Source organism: Photinus pyralis, unplaced genomic scaffold, assembly GCF_008802855.1.
Source record: "Photinus pyralis isolate 1611_PpyrPB1 unplaced genomic scaffold, Ppyr1.3 Ppyr1.4_LG7, whole genome shotgun sequence".
NCBI classification, from domain to species: Eukaryota; Metazoa; Arthropoda; class Insecta; order Coleoptera; family Lampyridae; genus Photinus; species Photinus pyralis.
In genome coordinates, this window is record NW_022170738.1 from 11,569,436 (window position 1) to 11,590,836 (window position 21,401).

General features: G+C 37.0%; 1 protein-coding gene across 3 annotated transcripts in view; it reads right to left on the reverse strand.

The window, feature by feature from the left end:
- The window catches only part of LOC116177230 (vacuolar protein sorting-associated protein 13B), a 65,543-nt gene extending 45,045 nt beyond the window's left edge, over positions 1 to 20,498 (reverse strand). For all 3 annotated transcript variants that reach the window (XM_031496140.1, XM_031496141.1, XM_031496142.1), the window contains exons 1-17: positions 20,223 to 20,498; positions 20,001 to 20,178; positions 19,863 to 19,947; positions 19,638 to 19,819; positions 19,377 to 19,587; positions 19,189 to 19,328; positions 12,870 to 13,036; positions 12,355 to 12,824; positions 11,990 to 12,305; positions 9,361 to 9,709; positions 9,173 to 9,313; positions 8,888 to 9,122; positions 2,296 to 2,462; positions 2,086 to 2,252; positions 1,742 to 2,036; positions 1,456 to 1,694; positions 967 to 1,406 (exon numbers count right to left, since the gene is read on the reverse strand). In XM_031496140.1, coding sequence (XP_031352000.1) covers positions 967 to 1,406; positions 1,456 to 1,694; positions 1,742 to 2,036; positions 2,086 to 2,252; positions 2,296 to 2,462; positions 8,888 to 9,122; positions 9,173 to 9,313; positions 9,361 to 9,709; positions 11,990 to 12,305; positions 12,355 to 12,824; positions 12,870 to 13,036; positions 19,189 to 19,328; positions 19,377 to 19,587; positions 19,638 to 19,819; positions 19,863 to 19,947; positions 20,001 to 20,178; positions 20,223 to 20,309 — 3,869 coding nt within the window. In that variant the 5' untranslated portion in view covers positions 20,310 to 20,498. The remainder of the gene's footprint in view (positions 1 to 966; positions 1,407 to 1,455; positions 1,695 to 1,741; positions 2,037 to 2,085; positions 2,253 to 2,295; positions 2,463 to 8,887; positions 9,123 to 9,172; positions 9,314 to 9,360; positions 9,710 to 11,989; positions 12,306 to 12,354; positions 12,825 to 12,869; positions 13,037 to 19,188; positions 19,329 to 19,376; positions 19,588 to 19,637; positions 19,820 to 19,862; positions 19,948 to 20,000; positions 20,179 to 20,222) is intronic.
- Between the last annotated feature and the right edge of the window lie 903 nt (positions 20,499 to 21,401).

Here is a 21,401-nt window from a genome sequence, read left to right on the forward strand (position 1 = left end):
GCGCTAGGCACCACCCTGTATATACTGACGCTTGCAAATGCCCAATTTTTCTTAAAAATCGAATTATCTTTAAAAGTACTAGCTTTTCGGATATTAACCATATAATAAAAAAGACGTACAATTACACGTAGAATTCAAAAAGGCATTCAAATACAGGGGATGCTATTAAAAAAATGTACCATTTGGGCGCACCCTGTATAATTCCAAATATTTTTAAAATGTGGAGAATATTCCACCATAATACAAAAGCACTCTATCGAAAAATCTTATCTTCAAGGCATTAAGTTACTCCGCGCAATCGTTGACTTACCCTGTATATCCGTGTAAGTATGTACCTTCGGGAATCTTAGAAATAAAATAGTATTGTGCGCAAGAGAGAGTTTTGTATTCCCATCTTCCAACAGTCTTTAATTTTGACTTTCGAAACCGTTTTACCCTCTAAACTACTGGCCGATTAACGTCCACCATCAAACAACGTACGATTAACGTCTGTCTCTTTGATTTAAAACAAACTCCCTTTCCGTTCCACTTCCAACTGCGTCTTCGAATAAATTAAACACCACCGTGTTCTTATCGGCGAAACGCTCACATAGCAAAGAAATTGAAAATTACAAATACAGGGTGACGCAACGTTACTGTATAGGTCTCCTGAAGCCAAACAAAACGTCCCAATACCTTTATTGAAGAATAAAACGTCAACCCCAACTTTTTAAAATTTCTTTAGAAATAGATTAAAGTGACTATCAGACAGTTGTAAGCTCAACTGGACTCTGCTTTCATCGCATGGGAGTATAACCCCCCCCCCCTACTGTGGAAGAGGGCACATTTTACAAATTTAAATGGCAACAATCCATGAGAATAGTAAAAACAGCGCGATGGAGAAAGCATATCAAATGAGCTTTTATAAATTGCATTTTCAATCTTCAGCCATGCACTTACCCTATGTCCGACTAATTAAAAACTCACCTGCTATAATGCATAATGTTAAAAGTGGCAATTTTGCTTTTAATTTTCAAATAGACGCTTTGAAAATCCAAAGAGCTCACTATATCTTCGGCGTCGAGCACCAGCTTCAAATTCGGCCGCATTAGATACGTTAAATCGGACGCCGAAAAGTTCTTCAGATCGTGCGAGAGGAGTTTCGTGGTGAAACGTGTGACGGTCCATTGAATCCAGATCGTCAACTTCACATTCTCGTTATCCAAGCTTTCGCTCAGGGAAGATATGGGCGGCGTCCTTTCGCTCGTCGATTCTAAGGTGCTTTCTTTCAGTAGAGGAGGCGAAGTCGAACTCAATCCCACGACACTTTGAGCGGTATCTGGTGTCTTTATGGTGTACTCGCTAACCGGTATCAAGGTCATTATCACCTCTGCCAATCCGCACAATATGCTGGCGATCAAACATATCTGCAAATAGAAATGTAACAGAAATTACAGTGAAAGCAGCTGCTTATACCTGAACTTCCGACAGTGATAAAGTGATATGAGAGGTATCTATATGAATGCAAATTCCCAACGCATCACTCACAGTCGGGTGGGCGGTTAGGTTTTCGGGTGCACTAGTCTTCGTTTTTGTGGATATGCCAACAGTTGCGCTTAATGAAAACGGTTTTAAAAAATTTAATTTCCTCCCGTTTTGGTGGGTGTAACAGCTCATTTCGGTCAACGAAATGTTCCACGGTAAATTAGATTTGTCTGTGAAGTAAAACTGTACCGGCCACCTTCTGCGTTCGTAGTCTTACCATTGGTCCAAATCATGGGGGGAAGTTTGACCGGTAAACTGGTCATGTAACTGCCGAGACCGTGGCGTTGCGAGGCGCTGGTGATCGTGACAAAGGGAAGTGTCACGACAAGCATGTCGGGTGGCTTTTGCCTTTTCAGAGTCTGCGCAATCGTTTCCTCTATACCTTGAGCTCCGACGGGCGAAAGAGATTCTGTTGGGAAGTAAATCACGCAATGGCATATTTCACCGTTCAGCATTACGCTTTTCCAAACGCTCACCCAATCGGATAAGAACGTGTAAAGCTTCTCTTGAAGCTGAAATTTCATTGCTTACAATAAGTGTGCTTATTCCACGGTGACTTACATCGACAGTAGGCCCTTTCCGTAACTTTAAGTTGGACGTCGATAAAAATAAGTGCTCCTTATCGGAACTGCTGTGCACAGATTCGTGTGGGGTACCAACTCTGCGCGGAGTCTCCAAAACGCTGCCGCTCGTCTCCGACATACTGTAAGTCCTTTTTTGTGGAGGATCTGTAGACGGCATGAGTACGAGAAAACGTGCTGGAAGACTTACCGTAATAGTCGTATTGTGTTGTGTACATAAACCACCGACATAAGAGCGGATCCACGCATATTCGTATCTCTTGTATGTGAAATGAGATAATTGAAGGGTGCGGTTGGCAGTTTGGATTTAGGGGGTACTGTATTGTGGCTGTTAGTAGTGGTAAGGTCGTGGACAAGCTAAAAATTGTAGCATTACACAATGTAAAATACTTGATTGTTTCGATTTGTGGGCAAGTCAAGTTGTGAGAGATTTTATTATTTTACATAAAACGGTATAGGTCTCAATATCCTAATACAACCCCCCCTTCGTTAATTTTCTTAATTTTACGATGCTGGTACCTAAATTCGACCTAACTTTAACAGAGGGCTCCAAATTCCATTTCCATCATTCTTTCCTCTCCTTTCCAGAAGGGTAACAGTGTAACGAAACGCTAGTTTGAAGTTACCGGTTTTAGTGATCACGCGGTGAATGAACATTAGTCGCCGTTACCGTAAACAAAAACTGTAATTAATTCGCCGTTTGCAACCGTTCCCGTTAAGATATTTCCATTATCTATGTTGCGTCCAAAAGCTCTTGTCAGTTAGAAGACGAGGGAAATTAATATTTTAGAATTTCAATCTCGTTCAGTAATTATTAGATGATTTTGGTTTCTTACGTTAATTTAACACGAGTATTAAGCCGCAAAGCCATGCAGGTTTACACCTGTATCAATTTGATAAGACACCTTTTGTCGACCTGAGAAATCCCAAGAGACAATGGGGGTGTTGAATTAGAATTATGAATTTAGAAATATTATCCGGCAAATTAAACTGATTAAATGAGTCCTACTATAAACAAAACGCGATCGTATATAATAAATGAAAAAGGCAGTGCATACAGGGTAATTGGAAATTTGGCTTTTTATTCATACACAAAAAATCGATTTACGTTTTCGAGAATTTGATGCAAGTTTGAATGCGGTCGAGGTAATTACGAGCGTCATTATCCCGAACCACAGATAAAAGTGAGATTGCTAACCAAAATGTATAAATTTCTTAACATATTTTAATAAAATATCCACTTATTTTAAATCACCTATCCCATTAAAAGAGCCCTCTATTTAGGAATGTTATTACCACAAACAGTTTAGTATTTGGTTCTTGAAGAACGTTGAAACATTTTTTATGCATTTATCCTTAGGTGTCACTGTAAAAGCGATGTTTTATTTATCTTTTTCTGGAGAAGGAATGCATGATCGAAATCGACTTGGTTGCGCTTATCTTATCTACGCCAATATCCGTTTGATATTTAACTATTTATTCGTATTTAAGAGGGAACTGGAGCTCACTTTTGCTATAGCATTTCGAGTGTTTCAAATAAGGTGCAATTTTGTTATTATTAAACTTACGAGTTAGCGATTACACTCATAATAGTAGACACTCTTTCGCCAAAATATGAAAATAAACTCATGCAGTTATTAGACAAAATGCTTTCAAAAAAATTTGAAAAACTTTGGATTTGACAACATCGGCGGTACTGCATAGTGGGGAAAGACACGCTGTATAGAAACCTTGCAAGTAATAAAAGTATCATATTACGATGTGAAGATATGACATCATTAAAATAAAAGAAGCTATTGTATTTCAAAACGTTATTCATTGAGCGTGAGCAAAGATAATCTTTGGCTTGAGTATAATATCTCGGGCAAGTATAAAAACCATGTTGGTTGAATGTACGAGGGTTTTCACAAAAGTTTTAAATTTTAATAAAATACATTAGTTATTTGTGAATGGTTTTTTAATAACAAAGTTTATCTTAGGAGTACTACAGGAGCTAAGTTTTGATTATCCAAAAATATACTATATGTTCGTTGAAACTGTAAAAAATTAGCAATTTAGTCCCACAGATGTAACACCCCGAAAAGTAGTTTTATTTATAGTCCAGTCAAATTAGCGCAATTTTGGACAAATAAAAACATTAATTAGTAAAGATCTGAATTTTGGTATACACATTTGTTGGGACTTTCTAATGAACATACTAAAAGTCCCTGTCAAAATCTGTTGCGCTCGAGACGCCATCTTGGAAAAACGGTACACTTTTCCAGTTTTTTGCCCATATCTCGGCAACTATTACTGACACGAAGAAATAGTTTACATGAAAAATATAGTTTACTAAATTCCCTATAAAAAAGAGTATTTACATTTTTTTTGTATCTCCAATACTTTAGCTGTAATCTCACGTTGAATACGTCAGAACGCGTTTAGGCCCCGTATCGTAGTTATAGAAGGAGGCCGTCTTTTTTATGACTACACCGATAGCTGTAACAGAGCCAAAAAATGAACAGAATCGTCGTGCGATAAAGCATTCTAGCAATGACATAATGTTTGATGATACATCATGTTTTTTTCAAAAAGGTAAGCGAAAATGTGTAAAAGTGTTGGAGCAACGAAATGATTTCTGAAGCTGAAGAATGCCCTTATCTGCATAAGTATAACGTGCCTGCTAGTGAGAGATATTAAAACCGACATCGTTATCAGACCTTCAGAATTACCTTGACCCTGTTCGGACTGCACTGAAGGCTCCCAGTCCACGCTCAGTGCCCACATTGAAGATGAAAGTTGTATTGAGAGAGAGTTTTATGAGAAACCTTTAAACGTGTCTCATACCAAGCTTGAGTGTGACACCTTTGCACTCGCCTTTGCATATAAGAAATATTGACAGAATAAATTTAATGATTTGTAAAAAGCAGTAAAAAAATATCTGCGCGACTGTTTCGAGAGCTCAGGATACTTGATTCCCTATTCGATGTCGGATTATAGCTAAAGTATTGAACATACAAAAAAATGTTAATATGCTTTTTTGTGGGCAATTTAATGAACTATATTTTTTATCTGAACTATTTTTCCGTATCAATAATTATTGCCGATATATAGGCAAGAAACTGAAGAAGTGCTCCTTTTTTCCAGGATGGCGCCTCGAGCGCAACAGATTTTGACGGGAACTTTTAGTATGTCCAATAGGGAAGACTAATGAACATGTGTACCAAAATTCAGATCTTTACCGGACTATTAGGGCCTGATTAATCTCAGATTGTCTGAACCGTTTCAATAATAAAACAAGCCTATTAATTCCTGGAGAGATTTCTACAGAGTCTGGTGTGTTTCGAGGATCCACAATTTCTGGCAAGAGGCAATTAAAATAAACCCCTAAAGCAGATCTAAAAAAGCGGCAGAGCATCTTGGGTGACCCTACGGCGTCGTTGAATTTGATCCATTCCTTATAGGCTTTTTGCAACCTAATTGTTCCGCAAAAGATAGTTTAACCAAAGGTACGTGGGTAATTCCATAATCGGTAGATTGTGAGGATGTAAATCAGGCATGTCAAACACGCGGCCCCCATGTCGCTTGTGGCCCGCCGTTCTATATATGTATGTCTACATTTTTTTTTTAATTTTAGCAATGAAAATCAATACAAACCTTATTTTTACTATTTTTAAATAGTAGGCCATGAATTCATGGAGATTTTGTTTTGTTTATTGTATCCACGGTAACTAAGGCACCCAATACCAATCAATAAAAATGGCTGACTGTAGAAATATGTCATTTCAAAATGTTGAGAATATGAAAAAAAATATAATGAAATAAAAAAAATATAGAATGATACATCAATGTACTCACGAAAAAGAATGCAATAAATGGACGTTAAAATATACAGGATGTTGCATTTAAAAAGTACCAAGTTTGGGTCGAATCACAGAAATTGTTTTTGCCCAGACCACTGGATTCTACGTAAAAATATCTAAAATACGCAGTTTTTATTTTTTTTCTATCTTACATCAGTAGTAAGATATGATAACATCCCAAAAAGTCAAACTTTTCGTTTTCACCCTGATATACACTGCAGTCTCAAACAAAATAGGACACTGTACATTTTCATGGGCTGGTACTAATGATTTTATGATTACATATTTGTATTTTTTCGTTTTATTGCATTAGTTACAAAATGTATAACACTTTTTATGTTAATAATAAAAAATCAAAATTTTCTTAATGTGAACTTTTTTATGAAGTGGCCCGCAGCTATCTGTGGAAACCTTAAAATGGCCCTTGATGATAACATCACGATAACATTTTTATTTCCGCATTTTTCGTTTTTACAGTACCTTATACTCATCAATTATTATTTATTCATAATTCATATTATCACGGAATATAAGAGTTATTTTAGTCCTCAAAACTGCCATTGGATACAATGTATCTGTTGCTTTGAGTATTTCAATAAATAAATAAATAAATAAATTTATCTTTTGTAACTTTCGGACGAATAAGGCTTTTTGAGATTGATATCTCTGGGTTTGCTATTTCAGCATTATATTACAAAAACAAACAGTTATCAGTACCACAGTTTGAATATTGAAGGTGCAGTTCAAATAAAAAAGGCCTTATTATATCTGAAAAAATTTAGAAAAATCTGTAGATTATTGGAGATACCTACAGTGGATTCGTTTATTCATTGTACCCTGTCCTCTAACAAAGAAAATGAATACTTTCGAAATTGCACTAGGGACTGCGTCTTTAATAAAGCAAATTTAGTTTCCTCAAATTTTTCCTACTTAGTACGTCGGGTACATGGCTAGAATGGGAAAAATACTGCACTTTTTGATTGGAATATGCCACTTTCTGTGGTAATAGTTAATACCACATAAGGCAACTTTTGAGATAGGGAGCCACTCGAAAATCCGTGCAGGAAACCAAAATGGTGGCCGTCAAAATGGCGCCATTAGCCGCAATATATTTTTTCGTATCTCTGCTCCTAATAGTCCGATTTTAATTTTCTTTTTTTTTATTGAAAGCTCTTGTGACGAGGAAACTTTTTTGCTATATAACATTTTTCTCTCAAACTTAAGGATTTAGCACAATTTTAAAAAAGTGTTTTTTTTACGAATTTGAATCACAAGTAAGCTCTTAATTGTGCAATATCGACAAAAAAGGCCAACGTTTAGAAATTCAATGGAAACAACCCCAAAACTCCTTGTATCTACCCTGCAAGTTCGGAAAATTTCAATCCGCCATGTTTTTTTTTTGGAAAAAATGCGCAATATTTGTTTCATCATGCACGAGATCAAGCATTATGAAAATTGAAAGGAAAAGCCTCGTCAATTTTTTTCTCCGAAAAACAGAAAATGCACTCTGCTTTTAAAGTAATTAAAGAAACACTCAGTATATCAACTTTAACTCTTACTCTCGCCCTTACTTATCCTATTATATTTAACTAGTTGGTTTAAGCTACGACGAATGTGAAATTTGGAGTGCTTATTTATCAGATCATGGGTTTTTTCGAGGGTTTTCTCTCGGGTTTTCTTTAAGAATATTAACGGAATATTATGATTTCCAAGTTTTAGATACCTCTTCATATAAGTTGAATCATTTTTATTATACAGGGAATCCAGCTTCTGTAAGCGGACGATAGAGCCTCAATGGTTGAGATTAATGGTAACGGTTTGTTGCTACGAGAAGCCTGAGGGGAAGCCTAAACGTATTTTTAAGTATACATAGGGTGTTCTCGAGGGCAGCCTATACATTTTGATATTTTTTATAGGTATCCCCGGGTATCCCTTAACAAAAGAATTATTTTTGTAGGTCTTATCGGTTTTTTTTCGTAATGCGAACCGCGAGGCTAACCGTTTATGCTTTTTATACAGGGTGAAATTTGATCTTCAAAACATTTTTTAAAGAAGCTTTTTATGACATCCATAATTATAAAAAGTTTGCTACCAATCCACGTACATTCAATTTGGAGTCAGTAGCATACTTGTGCACGGTCAAAGGGGGCATACTGTTTTTAAATAGCAACCACTATTTTCTTGACGTAGTGAATTATTTGTCTTATACAAATTGATACAATAAAACTCGTTTTTCAAATAATTGAATTTTAATGTTTCTTTAGCTAATCGACTTCGAATCGTATAGACCGATTCATCATCAGACCTTAAGAGAAAGAATATTGTGCTGAATAATACAAATCCTTACATATTAACATTTGACGTGGACAAGTTACACATAAAAATCGGGTTGAGCTTACTTGTGATTCAAATTCGTAAAAAAAAACACTTTTCTAAAATTGTGCTAAATCCTTAAGTTTTAGAGATAAATGTTATATAACAAAAAAGTTTCCTCGTCACAAGAGCTTTCAATAAAAAAAAAGAAAATTAAAATCGGACTATTAGGAGCAGAGATACAAAAAAATATATTGCGGCTAATGGCGCCATTTTGACGGCCACCATTTTGGTTTCCTGCACGGATTTTCGAGTGGCTCCCTATCTCAAAAGTTGCCTTTTGGTATTAACTATTACCACAGAAAGTGGCATATTCCAATCAAAAAGTGCAGTTTTTTTTGGCGTGCCCAACGTACTAACTTGTAGCCCACCCGTTATACTTATTTGATTTACAGCTGCGTTTACTAAATTGCCATTTAGTTAGCAATCTGTTCTGGGGTCTGAGGGACAGGACATGAACACAGAAATGTTTAGGCACAATTAAGTAGTAGTGCCCTGTTCGAATTGTCTACATTACAATCACACATTGACTGACCCTAAATCACAATTACCCCAAGTAATACATACTCAGATTCCTTGCGGAGTTCTGGACCCGACATGAACAGCACCTGCTGAATATCTCTCGCCGAATACAAATGCTTTGGCACGGCAGTACTGCTCGAACCCGAATCGTCGGTTGTTTCCATAGGCTCGTAAACGAACGACTTAATCGAACCTAAGCTGGCATCGATCGAAACCGTCGAATTCGTCCTCACATGCTTGCAACGAATCTCTTCGAGGGAGACCTCTAAATATGCAAGGCCTACAACGGAGATCTTAAGTGACAAGAATCTCACAGACAATTTGACATACCCCAGTTACGCGAAGCGTCATTCAAAACGCTGGTGTGCGTAAGAAAACCGACAGTCTCCTGCCCGTCAAGTTGCAGTAACCGATCGACGATGTACGTAACCAACATTAACTTGGGCTTGGTCGACGTTACAGTAATCGATTCTGAAACAAAATTTCACGGAGACTTCAACGACGAGTGTCTGGCATACCTGTTTCTACAGTCGTCTCTTCGTGAGGTATGTCGGGATTGAGCCAGTAGTCGGGTTTAATTATGCTTTTGCGATTGTACGAGGCGCTACAACGTGACAAGATTATCGTCTGCTTGCTCACGCCCGTTATTAGCCGGCTACATAGGCCCATAATCTTCACATTTCTGACAACGTGACAGGCCTCGAACATGTTCTGCGGCGGGTTCGGAAGTTGACACACCGTCTGGAGCAAGCGGCGAAAGTACATCGGGTAACTGATTCGCGCGTCGATACATTGGCATTCGAGCGTAACTCGCGGCAGGAAGTCAAATTGGGGGTTGGCATTGTAAAAGGCACTTGCTGACGCTTTCTAAATTAAAACGTGTAGAAAAAATACGGTGAATTAAGGCATAGAGTAACAACGTTTAGAGATACCGCGCTGTGTAAATTTTTGTCGGCTAGAGACTATCCTTGAATATAGATGGCCATTGAATGAATCAAGTGTCTCCCTCTTAATTCCAGAATAGTGTACTTATTTTCCGTCTAGGATTCAAACCTACGATTTACATAAAGCGCATTTCCACTTGCATTCATTTCCCATTTTTGTAAGATGCAACTTCTGTTAAAATCGTAAAAATCCGGCCACAAATATGAAAGATAGCGTTGCAAATGTGCAATCCATTTTTGACATGCTACTTCAATTTCAGTTTATAAGAAGAATTTCATTTCAATGCTTTTCTAAATAAGAAAGTTGGAACTGCGCATGCGCAAACCTAAATTTTGAAACTAAGGTTTGATTTCCCTTTATTCCAAGCGCCTATGTATCAAATTTCATTCAAGTACTTTTATAAATAAAAAAGTTTGAAATTCGGTTTATAAATGGCCGAGATGCGAAAAGGGCACTGTGAATTTTGAATCGATTCGACTCAAATTTTGGCATTGCGTATTGCGTCTGTTGCGTATTTCATGCAATTCAGTTCATAACTAACGGAGATGTAAAAGCGATCGGACATTTCTAAACAAAGTTATCGTTCACACGGACAGATAGAGGGACAGACAGACAAAGGAACAGACGGACAGACAGACAACAGACAGCAATACAAAATTATAAACGATCTCTAGGATCGTTAATAAACGGCAAAAGTGTAAAATTATGGAAAAAAAAATCGAACCAATGCATTTAATTTTTTTGAGAAAATTAACCATTTCTGTCGGAAAGTCGAAAAAAGCCCTCAAGCGGTGATATGTGAAACTAACAAAACTTCAAATAGTATAATATTTGTAGCTAAACAATAGCTCTTTTGAACTAACCCGAGTTTGTTTAAATCGGCTCAGCCGTTTCGAAGATACAGGGTGTTCTTTACGGAAACCTTTGAATACCCCCCACCACTTCATTTTTAGAGATACAGGAAAAATTGTCAAACAAAAAAGGTTCAGATTATCGTCAACTTCACAGACCGGACATTTTTTTGTTAGGTTAATATAGCGGAATTCACAGATCACTTTTTTTAGATTCTACATTGCAGTTACGCCCCCTAGCGGCCATTGCAAAAACTTAAAAATATTTTCCAGGTTTTTCTCGTGGCCGTTTTAGTAATAAATTTTTTTACCGCAAGCCTCTACCATGGACCGATTTCCAGATACAGTACCTGGCATTCATATTAGGCCACCCTGTACAAATAACTATTACAATTGAAACTTGAAAGTATTTTTCTCTCAACTTTTTAAGGTGTTCGGTATTCTTAACGCCAAAAGATGATACTGGATATAATCCAACTTAATAATATCTTTATGATAGTTAATTAAGATAAACAGAATGAAATCAGCTGGTAGGTACCTCGTTGTGAATGAACTTACTCATACTATAAATATGTAGCGATTTCGAATTACTACCTACACTGGAGTACAGTTGCAGTTGCAACTTTCATGAATGATGACGTAATTTCATTTAAAGCTCAGCTCTGAAATATCTTAAGCTCTTTTAAAGGCTCCTATAGACGGATATAACAGATTCGAATACAGCAACCAGCATTTGTCACTAGATAGCAGCATTGCATGGCCATAAATGAAAGAAAGTACCGCAATACATTGGGCTCGTGTGTTAGAGATAGAACGCATGCTTTTTGCCCAAAAATGGCGGAAGTTACCAGATTCTAGTAACTTTAATGTTAGGGATTGTTCCACCTGTTTGGAGATATCTGTATATATTTTTATAAAACATGACAGTACTATGAAGTTAGGTTATAAAAAATTACAGCTATTCAGATTTTATTTGTCAATTTTTTAAGTTGGCAGCAAATTTGCCCAAAAATGGCGGATGATTGCGGTACTTTCTATATCTAGTGACTTTAGCCATAAATTGTTATAAACCAGCAATCCCTATCCCGTGGCATCTCTAAACGTTATTTACTCTATGATTAAGGATACCGCTCGCTAGAGCGAAGCGTGGCGACGCGCCGCGATCGGCAGCGCAACGAAGCTGCGTCCTTTTTCTGTTTCTTCGCATAAACGCGGAAATTATAAACGCATCTTCCTCATCAGAAGACATAATTGTTAAAATGAAGATTAGGATAACAGATCACAGAGTGCCGCGCCGCGTCGCTGCCATGCGCTTCGCTCTAGTGAGCGGTACCCTTTAGGGAGTACAAACCCGCCGTTTCGCGTATAGGTTTTTCGGAGTAGGTTCGAAGTACGGATGATCCATAATTAGAAATTCGATGGTAGGCGCTAAAATTGTAAACTGAACCGTTTTGGATGGAATGTTGTCAGACAGCGCGTCAAAGTCTTCTGCGCAAGGCGGTGGTAACTCGGCGAATGTTGGCTCTGGTTTGGGCACGCTGTACGGTTGATAGTCATACGCCGAAGCGGCCACTCTGAGACTACCAAAGCGGTGAAAAAAACCCGAACAAACCCGCAATCGTATTGGCCCAACCACGATCCGTATTAGTGACTGCTCAAATAAGTTACTACAACAATCATTTAAGCTCCCCAAGTACTCATGACGTATTCACATACCTGTACTCCAAATCGCTACCTAATTCCGACAATCTCTCGGCGGATACGTCGTCGGGTACCTCCAGTTGATACAAATAATCGAGGGCCATCGCGGGACTACACTCGAGTAGTGAAGTTTCAGTTATCGTCGACACGTGAAAGTCCCACGATGTATTGTAAACCCGGCTATGTCCCGTATTCTCAACGGCTTCGGGATCGAACAACGAATCCGTCTTATGCGCCATAGAAATTACACCCACTTTACAGTATTCCGTCGGCACCGTCCCTTCTACCACTTCATTGTAACCGCAGCAGCACTGGTCGACGGGCAACAAAACAATCTGACTCACCCCCATGCGACAATTAAACCATTTTACGCCGTGCGATACAAATTCCACAAAAACCCCTTGCAGACGTAGAGTAAGAAGGGGTAAGTACTTAATTTTACGTTGTGAATAGTAACCGCTGCGATCGTTCGTCGATTCTGAAACCTAAAAGAAGTTGATTATGTAAAGAGGCTAACAGATGGCACTAACTTTGAAAGTGAGAGACGCGTAGTCGATGTAGAATCCAATGTGGACCGTGTGACCTAATAGTGTCGTTTCGTCATCCTGATTCCAATCATCGTCCCACGAAACAGGCAGGAGCGAGGGTACAAACGACCACGCCCATCCGGCCCATGATTCTGCTACTTCGGGTAGTTCTGCAATGGGGGAAAATCTACTTCATGCATGTTTCAAATTAAACTTTGCAACCCTCCCCAGTTTAAAATTTTCCACTCGCTCTTATTTGCCAATAATCTAGTGCTAGGATTGCAACTTTTGCGTCTTCACCTAAACAAATAGGCCCAAAATAACCGCGTAACGCACTCAAACAGTTATAAAAAAAAGTTTAAAACCTGTACTTAAAGGATCCACCATTTCCACCATAAAATAATCTCCTTCTTTATGAATTTTCACATAGACCGCCAATCACAATTAGACTTCAATAACGCGAGCTTCGACAGAAAGCGTACTTACACTTACACTGAGAAACGCGCAAATGTGTATTAATTAAATTTCGCCTGACAATAAAATTTCTTATCGCAAACGACCAGATTTAGCCTTGTATAAATCACGTAAAATCCAACCACATGTGTCATACTTCTAGCACCTTATGTAAATTGAACAATTTACAAAAGCGATAAAATTAAAACGAAAGTTACGCATCTACACGAATTTCTAATAGAAAAAACAAATACAGAGATACAAATTCAAACGAAACGATCGCACTTTGTGAGATATTTCAATTTCTAAAGTACATCTGGTGGGTTTTTTTAAACGAATAAACACATACAGGGTGGCCCTACCCTATTGAAGATGCTGAAACTAAAATAACAAAAAAATGAATAGTTTAGGACTTATATCGAAAAAAAAAAAACAAATAGGCCAGTATGAACGTGGAATACGGCGATACTGTGTAATTTTCCGCGTCTCCACCGAATCGCATGAAAATTTGGATTTAGGTTCTACTTACCCTCCACTTCAAAGTTGAACTTGAGCCCAGGGTTGCTTTTACTTGGGGGGTGAATGCCACCCCTTCTCGGGGGGAAAAAAAAGATACGTTCAAAATAAGTGCGGAAAACAAAATGGTCTATATATGAAGTCTGTAGACCCAGTAGAAACAAAGTTGTAGCTCATGAAAAGTAGGTTCTCATTCGTCAAATTCCAAATCGAGTACTTCAACGTGAAATAACCAAAAAATGAAGCACTTTTCGGGGAAAATTTATAAATACTTTTTTAGTGTTTGAAAAACCTTTCATTTTGTTTTTTCCATTTTGAAGCAAATCCGTCGAGGCGCGAAAAATTACACGGCAAAACGGTCATTTACTGGCCTAAAAAGAAGTGCGAAAATTTCGCGTACTGTAAAGTTAGCACAGATATTTTGAAGCTCCAAACTTGGATATTTTAGCCGAGACTCCAGTGTATCTCAGCTGTTTTTAATTTGGGGTTTTCGCGACCCTGTGCCACTTTTTTGTGAAACTTTTAATGCCACAAACAGAGTCAATCTAACTACGTTTGTTTCCGAAATACAGTGTGAAAACGAGTGATGTTAAGATATCTATGTAAGATAGAAAAAGAGGATAAACTGCCCATTCCAGATATTTTTACGTAGAATCCAGTGGCGTAGTAAACATAAATGTTTGAACCACCGTTTCTGAAATTTGATACACAGTTGGCATTTTAAACGCAACACCCTGTATATCTTAAGGTCAATTTTTTTGTATTCTTTTTTCTAATTACATTGATGTATTTATTAATAATAGTAGACCAGGGATTTATGGAGATTTTGTTTTTTTATTAAAAATGGCTGACGATAGACACATATCATTTCAAAATTGTGAAAAGTATGATATAATACAATATATAATTATGTAAAAAAATATAGATAGTGACATCAATTTAATCGGGAAACGAATACGAATAATTAACGTTAAGATATACAGTGTGTCCCAGATCACGTGGGATTGCATGGGTAACTTTCTTTAAAGATACAGAATTGGTCAAATGGGCAATGTTTTGCAGTTTTAAATGCTTATTTGGAAATTCAAAATGTCGAATAGGTTCGACGTAAATTCAAAAAAACTAAAATTAATCATTTCCTTGAATGTCTTATATCATCGAAAGTACCTATAAGAGATATAAAAAAAAGTTTTGTATAAAGTTACTGTCTGATATGCTTAATTTAGAATTGATGTTCAAAAAAAATTCAAGATGGCTACTTTTGAGGAACATTTACCAACTTCCTAAAGTTAAATAGGCGCCATATCGGATTTTTAGATTACTTGATAGATTTTTTAATCCTGTTTTCAACGAGCTATCATAACATAAGATTGAAAATAAGATACCAGCAGAGCTGGGCAGAATACTTTCAAAAAATATTTGAATACTAAATAGTAAATACTTTACACTAATCAAAGGTATTTGAATACTAATACTTTTACGTTCAGCACAAGCGAATACTAGATACAGATACATTGAAAAGTATTCAAATACTTAAACAAATAAGTATTCAAATACTTTAGAATGTATTCGAATACTTTCAAAAGTATTCTAATACTATCAAACGTATTCGAATACTATAAAAAGTATTTCATTATCTTACTTTGAAAAGTATTCAAATACTTGTCACTCAAATACATTAAAAATTTAAAATAGTATACTAGATAAAAGACTTAATACTACTTAAAAAAACAAGTTATACTTTGTATGGGGTTAGCTTTTTTTATATTTCTATTGTTATATACAAATTTAAGGGGAGTAAAAGCGTATTATTATTATTATTATTATTATTATTATATAATTATATACGAGGTAGCTACCAGGACCTTTCTTATACCAGTTATATCCTTAAGAATACGTGTACCAGTTTTTAAAGCGTCGTGCACATGATACGTACGCCTTTCTGAAATTAATCCTAGCGATTTTGGAACAGATCCATTTTTGACCATCCGTTTGTCCGTGTGCATGATAACTTGTTTAGAAACGTGCAATCGCTTTGAAAATTGGTACACATGGTTTTAAGGATATAAGAAAGGTCCCTATTGTTTTTAAGTTACGTAGACTATCGAGTTCGGTATTCAGATGTATCGGATTTTTATATTTGATTTTGTGACAATGGAAACTTTCCCTAAACATTTCTAAATTGTTCTGCCTTTTTATGAGGCCGGAAAAAAAATTTGTCTGAGATCGAGATCGATCGAGAGTCCATAGTTTGAAGATTGGGCTACTAGATCAAAAGTTACAGCCCTTTGAATTTTTTTTCGAAATTTGTTTTTTATCCATAACTTTTTATTGAGAGGTCTAATCGAAAACGTACGAATTGTTTTGGATTCTACGCACCAAAATTAATAAGAAAAAGTGTTTTCTCGAGAAATTTTGGTGCAGTCGATTTTTGGCAAAAAAGGAAGGTTGTACACTGCCTTCTTTTAAGGCCCGCAAAAAAAATTGTCTCAGATCGACCCGGAAAAAAATTTTTTTTATAGAATGTGGCCTGTAGAATCCATAATTTCAAACAGTTCCAAGATTGGGCTACTAGTTCAAAAGTTACAGCCCTTTGAATTTTCTTACGAAATTGGTTTTTTGCCCTGAGGTTAGGTTAGAGTGCTAGTTAGGTTAGGTCAGATTATTTTGGGCGTTTTAAATTTTTACAAATCTTGTATCTAACCTAACGCACATGGAACTTAGCTCTCAAAAGTCCTTAAAATGAACACCCATTTAAAATTCTTATTTATTGCGGCGTACTCTTATGGCGATTTAACTCGTATATTGCGAACAGATACTTTATTAAAATCGTCAAAAAAACTGTACGGGCGGCCTTTCGTTCACTCGCTCTGTCCTATGGCAATCCAAAAACGCTGACGAAACGAATAGGCTATAATACAGGAGCGAAAAGTTTAATTTTCGAGTTTCGTGGTTTACTTCTTTGACAGTGGGTGAGAAAAGGTAGCACAAACCTCAAAATGTTAAATAGCCTTGCCTGAGTTTTTGGTAATATTAAAACATTGAATTTATAACTAGTAGCATTGACTAGTATTAGTCAATGCTAGTAGTTATAAATTCAATGATTAAAATAATCCAAGCAGAATACATTTTGTGGTGAGATCTGTCTTTATTATTGGGGACTAACATTTTATCGATAAATGCAGGACACTTTATTACCAACATTATTTTAGTTAGAACCTACACCTCAAAGATGTCGCCACACTAATTTTTATATACTTTATGAAACTAACGTTAGATGTCAGAGCGATTTTTTGAACCATAGATATATGAAGATTTAACCTCAAATGCATAAATGTTTGTTTATTTTATAATCAAAAATTGAACTTTGTTTTTCTCGCTTACAGGTTTAAATCGTGGAACTGGCTACTTGGAGTGACAGGAAAGCGGCAGCTTGGGCATTGCGGAAAATGATACTGATCGCTCTGAGTCGTCCGATCGGAAGACTGGTGGTTCTCGATGGGTGAGAAAAGATAGCATTGAATTCGGACAACACAAATTGAAAAGGGAAAGGCTTTGTAACCAAAACAGGAGGACACGTTGGAGAACTCGCAGAAAACCCATTCAAACACAATTCAACAACGTTAAAATCGGAACGATTACATGATTGCAGCAGCTGCCGATGGTGCGAAGCTATTCGTTAAACAATTGAGCCTTGAGTTCATTCGACAGAACTAAAGTTATAAAAACGGTAGTGAAATTGGCAACGAAACGGAGCGAAAGTGTTACTTAGTTTGCAAGCACCCAAAAATGTGTTGTTTGTGCGATCTTTGTGTGAAAGTTGTTGTAAAACGGTTGACTTTAATGTACATGTATTGAAATTGTTCTTCCAATTGCTTTAAATAAACTCCCATGCATAAGAAGTTACGAATTGCAAAAGCAAATGTTCGATTTCTGTTCATTGAGCATGATGTGTTGCCTACAAACCAGGCTACACAAATATCGAGTACCCATATTGAAATTTCGGGCTATGCTTGATTATTGCTAATTAAGTACACCGTAATGAGATAAGTGCTCTGCCGAAATGTTACAAAATAGTGATCAAAACGAGTCCCTTTTTGCATAAAGGATTTACATTTGAAAACGTAACAAAATTGGTTTCTAGTCTATAACTTTTGATTGAAAAGTCTGATCGAAAAAGTACGAATTGTTTTGGATTCTACGCACCAAAATTAATAAGAAAAAGCGTTTTCCCGAGAAATTTTGGTGTAGTCGATTTTTGGTAAAAAAGGAAGGTTATACACTGCCTTTTTTGAGGCCCGCAAAAAAAATTGTCTCAGATCGACCCGGAAAAAAATTTTCTTATAGAATGTGGCCTGTAGAATCCATAATTTCAATCAGTTCCAAGATTGGGCTACTAGATCCAAAGTGTTTTCCCGTGAAATTTTGGAGTGTCGATTTTGGTAAAAAAAGGAAGGTTAAGTATTCAAATACCTTGCGAAGTATTCGAATACTAAATATTTTCGCAAGTATTTGAGTTACAAAAACAAATACTGCTTCCATAAAAGTATTTAATTACAAAGTATTTGAATACTTTAAAGGATTTGAATACTAAAAAGTATTTACAAAATCGGATACTGCCCAGCTCTGGATACCAGTTATATCAACGATTTTTCTATTTTAATCAAGTAGTCTGTGACGAATTTAAAAAAAAACAAAACAAAATCTATTTGAGGCAATAAAACAATGAAAATAATTACATCTGCTGTTTAAAATACTGGTTATTATCAGTGAGAGTCGCAGTGGAAGAAGAAGTGAGAAGAAGATTAAAAATCTCTCTAATTTTAATTTCAAAAACAGTTTTGAATGGACCATGATGGTTCCACTATTTTTAGGTTTTGCCGAAGAAACGCACTATTGTCATCACATCATAGAGTTATTGGTACTCGTTTTTACTATGGGAGAAGGAGAACCCAAACCTCGATGAAAGCTTTCATTTTACACTTGTACCTAATGGAGAGGTGCTTTTTTGAAAATGTTATTTTTGCGTATGGTGCATCTTTTTTGGAAAATTAAAACACTTCCTCCTTCTTTTTGAGGTTTTTTTCAATTTTTACCCATTTTTAAAAAGAAATTTTGATGGTCTTCCAAACTTGCAAGTAAGAGTCCCCTTGCAACATTGCAAAATTAAGATTTTTAAAATTCCATTTTAATACATGCCACAAAATAAATGTGGGGTCTTCACCCTCCACCCACAAAATTGATATTCACATTTCCCTTACAAAAGAAAGCATGTCTCTCGGAATAGCGAGCAAAGCAACAAAAAATCGTATAAACATGTAGCATTTGAAACACTATTCCGAAAAGGTCTTACCCGAAGCATCTAACTGCGCCGAGTTATGTCTGGTATCCGTACTAATTACCGGCTCCAACTGCCTTTGCTGCAGCGCGTACATCAGCATGGCGATACGCATTAGCATAGGGACTTGTTGCTGCGTCATACTAAACTCCATGCTAAAACAAAGCTCTCAGAATCTTTCGGTTAAAATAACCTCCACAAACCTGCCGCAGTAAATATCGAGCCTAGTGATCGACGAGTGCTTCACGCTCGCCGTGTGGTACTGACGTAACATGTGCATTACTAAGGAGCATCGGTACAGCACCGGCTCCTGGTATACGTCGATTTTTCCCGCCGCATTACGCTTGTCCAAACAGATTGTTAGGTCGACCACGCTGATCAACTTTCGTAGCATCACTTGCCCCGACGAGACATCTAAAACCGAACAACTAAAGCTGCCGAAACCGCGAGATCACTCCCCAAACCTATATAAGACGGTTCCCACTTTTCGTTAGCAGATTCGAATGTTAACAGCTTAACATTCATAGACACGACAATATCCTCTTCCACGTACTTCAAGATGAGATTATTACAAAATATTTTGATATTGCTAACTATTTTATTTAACAGCGATTGCATGTAGCCGGGGGGAGCTTCCACTTCGTGTCTGCAAAAGTCACCTTAGAGAAATATTGATTGTTAGATCTCACCGGCTGTGAATTGCTCTCTTCGTGCGGCCCCGATGTGCACCCTCTGCCTCACCATCATCCGGACTTCGAACTTTTAAAATACATTCTAAAATAATAACTTGATATCACTGCCTGTAATTACAAAGAAGACCCACCCACCGATAGTGTTAATAGTGATGGTGATCGGTTCCGAAGCCAACTTCGTCCACGGAACGTGTATTAATAACTCATGAATGTGACCCGACACGAAACTAAACGGTAAATGTAGCTCTTCTTCGAGTACTTCCAAGCGTAAATCCAAATTGTGAAACGAAGCATCTCCACCCCACAGCGACACCTACAACGAAATGACGTGCGATTAGCAATACAAAGTATGCGCACCTGCGAGTCCTCGGGCCGGAAATTCTTTATGTATTTATCCACGTAGCTTAATAGTAAGGGGGTAATGTAATTTTCCAATTTGAACATCGTTAGGCTTTGGGAGAGGTTAGGAATAAAGTAAAGAGGTTTTTTTGGTAAGGGTTGAGGGATAATTCATACTGTTTGGTACATTAATCATAAAATAAGTTAATAATTGTTTTAAATGCGATTAATAATCTGCTGTTCATGAGTAATTGCATATTGAAATTGAATTGAAAAGTGGCAGGAGAGTTGCCAAATTTTGAAAGGTGCACTGCCGATAAAGAAGATTCCGCTCTTAAAGGCGTGTTCACATTTCTCATACAGGGTGACTTATAATAATTGCATACCTTCTGCTACAGTTTGAGGTAACATACCCATAATCGAACCTATCAAATTCTTCTATTACATATTAGGCAATTTATTTAAAACACACATATAGGAATGTAAAGTAAGTGATTTTAGAGTCAGAGTCATGGGACAGGACAGGTGCACATTGCGGGAACGGAAGTGGGACATACGCTGAATATGTTTGTACAGTAGGGTGGTTCGCATGCATATTCTGCTGTACAAATATTTCCCGCGTCCTTCTCGCTTCCGCTGTGGACCTTAATACTCATCAGCCTATGTTCTACTTGCACGCAAGTATTGAGCACACTCGCCTCATAGGCCCCAGGTGCCTATAACACAAACTAAACAATTGTAACAAGTAATCTACCTGTAACTATAACTACAAGTCATAATGAATTCGGTGTAAAAGTGTAAAATATATTCTAACAATTGTAGGACTTGTACAGCTTGTGTTATAGGCCCCAGGCCACCCAACCTGAAGTGAAGCTCACACGCTTCCCGGGTTAGAACTTTTGGCTAACAGGGGAAGGATTTTAGTGGGTGAAAGGCCCACAGTACCAATAAGGTGTAGTTAAGGGTAAAGTTTTGAACAACAATATTCAATTGTCCAGAATTTCAAATTTCCCACACATGTTGCCATCACTATCAGTCTATTCGCTTCACAACAAACCCCCCCCCCCCTCACGCCCAGCTACAAATATGTTACAGTTGAAGATCTTTGCAAAAATGAATAACATAAAAAGTACAAATGAATTTCAAAATATTTTACAAAAGTATACAGGGTGTTTCATTTTACACCCGCAATGTGAA